This window comes from Papaver somniferum, chromosome 6 (genome assembly GCF_003573695.1).
Source record: "Papaver somniferum cultivar HN1 chromosome 6, ASM357369v1, whole genome shotgun sequence".
NCBI classification, from domain to species: Eukaryota; Viridiplantae; Streptophyta; class Magnoliopsida; order Ranunculales; family Papaveraceae; genus Papaver; species Papaver somniferum.
This window is the reverse complement of record NC_039363.1, coordinates 32219963-32224637: the sequence shown is the minus strand read 5'-3', so window position 1 is coordinate 32224637 and position 4675 is coordinate 32219963. Positions and strand designations below refer to the sequence as shown.

The 4675-nt window shown below is 34.1% G+C and overlaps 1 protein-coding gene across 11 annotated transcripts; it reads right to left on the bottom strand.

The window, feature by feature from the left end:
* Positions 1-351: 351 nt before the first annotated feature.
* Positions 352-4466, bottom strand: LOC113287262. Of its 11 annotated transcripts, none has more exons than XR_003329906.1 (6): positions 4184-4466; positions 3032-3570; positions 2373-2757; positions 2091-2127; positions 1468-1564; positions 352-1400 (listed from the first exon to the last, which is right to left on the bottom strand). XR_003329906.1 is itself a non-coding variant. In XM_026535946.1 (6 exons), exons 2-6 carry the CDS (start codon positions 3507-3509, stop codon positions 967-969), a joined length of 420 nt encoding a protein of 139 aa, XP_026391731.1. In that variant the 5' UTR covers positions 3510-3570; positions 4184-4466; the 3' UTR covers positions 352-966. The 11 variants fall into 11 exon arrangements, 5 of the variants coding, with proteins under 5 accessions (XP_026391731.1, XP_026391732.1, XP_026391733.1 ...); XR_003329909.1 differs by having other exon boundaries at positions 2373-2764; positions 3460-3570; XM_026535946.1 differs by having other exon boundaries at positions 352-1108; positions 2373-2466; positions 3460-3570.
* Positions 4467-4675: the final 209 nt, after the last annotated feature.

Sequence of the window (4675 nt, the reverse complement as noted above, 5' to 3'; positions counted from 1 at the left end):
ATTTATCTGCTCATCTTTACTGGTTGAGGAGTGGCGGAGGAGATGCGTTGAAAATAAAGAGGTTAACCGCAATAAATAGAATTAAGTAAATAAAAATTAATTTTAAAACATAAAATATTTCCTAACAGTCAAGACGGTCTTGTGACCCAAACTCTAATTAAAATTTCTAGGTGACTCAAAAGCAACTCTGACCCAAAGTCAAAATATCCCAAATATTAATGGGAAATGGATGATATAACTCAGCTTGCAAAATGCTAGTTGAAACCATCAATAAGGAATGTAAAATACCAGACTGGAATGCAGAAAACACCATAAAAGAGACTCAAATAATTATGCAAAAACTCCCTCAAGCTCAGGTGCTATATATTAACAGAAGATATAACTCGGCTGCAAACAAGGTGGCTAAGGAAGCGCGGGCAAAGAATATGCGGAATTCCTCAACCCAAATACATCTAAGGATATCTCAATCAAGCGTGATATCCAATATTTTTGAGAAAAAAGATATTGTAAATCTTATACTCTTTATTGCTTCGTTAATATATTTCTTTTTCCATCAAAAAAAAAAAAGAAAAAAAAGGGAAATGGATAGGGATTTCCCACGACTTATATACCTAGGAAGCATAGCCAATCCTTAATCGCCACAGTTTCCCCTTACTTCATGTTAAAGTATATTAGTCTTCTGTACTACCTCTGGCCTGGAGCAGTATAATTAAATAATTAGTTACATCACATAGTTGTTTAAAATCTCAATTGTGTAATGAATTTAGTTGGCTTTCCATACAGCCTCTCATTTAACATCTATTCCCTATCCCATCCGTCTTAGTTTGCTTGTCAAAATAGAATTTTGCAAAAACCTGAAACACATTCAAATTACTTCGACATCCACCATCAATCTTTCAAATCACTTGTTTAATATACAAGTTTTTGTATCATAGTTTATATTTCTTTCTTGATAATTAGATAATTTTAGTGGGAAATATAGTAATTTTTTGGTACACTTTTGTTAAAAAAAAACTCAATTTTGACAAGTAAACTAGGACGGAGGGAGTATGATTTACTATAATCGGCAGCTGCTGCCTTGTCTTGCGTTCCAGCACCAACCGCATACCTGGATCCATGACCAAAGGTTATGTCTTTTTTCTAAATTATCCATGTACCTGGAGTATGAGTCTAGGATAGAAGATATGATGAATCAATTCAAAAGAACTACGAAGCTGATTTTCATTGGATTTTCTGGAATAGTAAATTATGATGCATAATACGTATGTTGTTCCGAGCAACGTCGCAGGAACAATGAGTGACAATAGTGACAATTTAAGTGTCATGCAGAATATTTAACTTGATACAAATGTCTCTCTGTTGCTTTCATAGTTCAATGATAGTAGTGACCAGTAGGACTGCTGAAAAAATAAAAAACTCATTAGTACACTAAGATGCAAAAATGCAGGAAATTATTCATTTATTTACCTCAACTGCTGATAATCCAAGCATGTTTTCGTCCTGAATGCCTGCAACAAACATAGGAGATCTGGATGCATCTTGAACTGCAACACGTACCAGGTACCTATATTGAATAGAGATATTATCTATCTCGGAAAGAATCCATGAATATGATTCACCAAACAGATGCCAATATTGGAAAACTCTGGTAAATTACTTTAGTATATGAGATTGAACTTCACAAAGCAGCGTGTGAAGGAATAACATCATTATACATTCAACCTACAGTGACATGAACCCCAGATGTCCATCCTAACCATACTTAACATGTAAATGATGACCAATCTCATACCATTTTAGAATTTGAGATCTAAACTTACCAATCTTTGGGAACCCTATAAGGAACAGATATAACTCGCCATTGCATAAACAAATATGCAATTTGTCACACTTTATGGCCTATTGAGAATTAGAGTCTTCTTGGAAAAAAATATTAGTGACCCCAAAACCCTATATCAGACGCATGATAGATTCAACTCTTCAATTTTAGGGTTTTAGGAGAGAAAGCATCGGTCACAATAAAGTTCGAGCATTCAATTATTTGAATTAGGAAAGGTCGAGTAAAAGCAATCAAATTACTGGTTTTGTACCTTTTTGCCGATGATCTGTGTGAAAAAACATCAACCTCTGCAAAGAATAAGACAGCAAACGATCAAAATACGGAGTCAAAACAAAATACGGAGTTAATTAAATACTTTCAGTATAAAAATTAGTCTGAAAATACATATTCCCATATTTAGATACATATAAATCTCTCACCAAATTTAGGATGTATCAAAATTTTTATATGGATACTTCAAATATATAATTGGAATTTTCTCATGTTTTTAAGAATGCGAAGAATTTTAACACAAAGAAACGCAGGTGTTTACCATTAATATCATAAGACTTTTACATAAACAAGTAGAGTGCACGTGCTTTGCACGTCGGCAAACACTAAATCTTTCGGCACCTGTCACACTGAACCTATGATATTGCAAAAAATTTGATCCCAACACATCAGTAAAACAAAGAATTTTTTCTTTCTCATTCAGTATTTAATATTTCAACAATACTGTCCGATAGATTAAGACATCTGGATAAACATTTATGGTACTCAATCCAGCGACGACACTCAAGGCGTAGTTGAATCCCAGCTGCCTTGATCAAGGCAGCTGATGAGTGACGGCCTTTAGCTGTAAACTTTTTCTTTGAGAAATTCGCAGGCCACAAAGATCTAAAGAACTCATTCCTTGCTAATACTTTTCCCGATTAATCCTACAAACTTACAAATCAAGAAAACCATACACAGTAATTAACCAAATACCATATATACAAATTCGAAACTCTATATACCCTAATTTACCTTACATCAAAAATACACATTCCAAAACATATGCATAATAATGGTTCTTTATAACAACACCTTACAGCAAAAATACACATCCCAAAATCTATGCGTAGTAATGGTTCTTTATACCAACAAATGGTTTAAAAAGTGAAAATTTTCCAACTGCAGATGTCAAAGCTACAGGTGAAATGTTTTAAATACCTGATTAAAGGAAGACTTCATCACAAAGAATGAAACTAACAACATACTGTAAGCTCCAGTTAGGGCAACTGATATAAAATCAAAAGCAAAGAAGTAAAAAGGTACAGTCACAGTCGGAAAAAAACACCTCATGGTGCGAAAAAGTCACCTCTGTTTTCAAGGTATACCAATCTCTTGCGCAGATCATTGCATAACAATCTTAAGAATCTTCTTTCGCATTCATAAACATATGAAAGGCTGCAATGACCTTGGCCTATTTCATTTTATGTGACGATAAAAACGGACGCAGCAAGCAAAGTGGGATGCTACTCAAATGTCGTTGGAGGATATAGAGACAATGCTACCCACACTTTTGTCAAAGGAAGACGATAAGGAATCGTGACTATTCAGTTACGACTATATGCAGGAGTTGGGCGCAGAGTACAAACCTAAATAAAAAAGTAGGAATAGGTATAAAGTTTATGCGAGGTAGCATCATGAAATCCAAATTGTTAGATGGCTCTTGTTATTGCATGATGAAAACTAAAACTCACGAACATCTGCAATGGAATTCATCGAAGCTATATCACTATAATATCTTATAGAAAGGTAGAGTTCACGTGAATAAAAATAAATCTAGAGTCTAGATGCAAACATGCTTAAAGTGAAGATAACAGGGGGTTTTATTTCCTGGTTTTTATTTTAATAATCAAAAATCAGACTCCCTTATGAAATCTGGAGTCTATTGACTGCCCAATGGAGTGAGGAACATAAGAGGCAACATGTTAAAAGTATAAGTGCACCCACCCATTCGAGATTCAGTTAAATTGCAGCAAAAATTCCAGCGCAACATATATATGAATTCTTCTCAAACATCATATACAGTTAACACTCTTGCCTACAACTTATTTCATGAACAATAAAATGCATATGAATACCAAACGGACAATGATCTACAGAACAAAGAATACAGTACAAATTGATATTGTCAATCAATAACAAACCCTTGAAATCATTCACAAAAACAGTTGAAATTAATGAAATAGAATATAAGGATCTTATATTAGCCATAAAAACACAATACCAAGCAAAACCCTAAAATTTACAAAACTCTAGAATTACAAATTACAATAGAAAATGAGTTTATCAAATTAGGAATTGAAAATCTCATACCTAATCGAAGGAGATGAAAAACCATCAATTGGATTGATTCCGAACAGCATTTGCATTACCAGCGTTAAAAAATTTGTGGAGATCGACATTAGTCACATTACCATCTTTGAAATCGAAAATTGATTCAATCAAATCATCATCTTCATCATGAATTGCATGGATTCGAGTAGAAATTTGAAGTCCAAATTATCATCATCGAAGAAGATGAAGTTTCTGCTTTGATTGACAGAGAAAGTTCAGGAAGAAGAACAATGTCGAAGAAGAAAGAAAGGTTGTGTTTTTGTTTATGAGAAGGCGTAATTTTGTTTCATCTAATCCAACGTCTGTAACTGGAGATTGAGATGATCGAACGGAGGCTGATTAGAGTTCACCAACGAAAAAAACGGCGACGAAAAATCGTGCATACACCAAAAGTTGGTTAGCGTTTTTGGTTGCCTTGCGCTCTAAGTCCTATGGGCTAGATTGAGCTGCTAGATTGGCCAAAAAGTGTTG

Coding starts and splice junctions, on each gene's coding strand:
- LOC113287262 (XM_026535945.1), bottom strand. CDS start 4,272: ATGTCGATCTCCACAAATTTTTTAACGCTGGTAATGCAAATGCTGTTC. Junction 2,128..2,372: donor AAAGTCTTATGATATTAATG/GTAAACACCTGC, acceptor TATTCTTTGCAG/AGGTTGATGTTTTTTCACAC. Junction 1,565..2,090: donor CACAGATCATCGGCAAAAAG/GTACAAAACCAG, acceptor TATTCAATATAG/GTACCTGGTACGTGTTGCAG.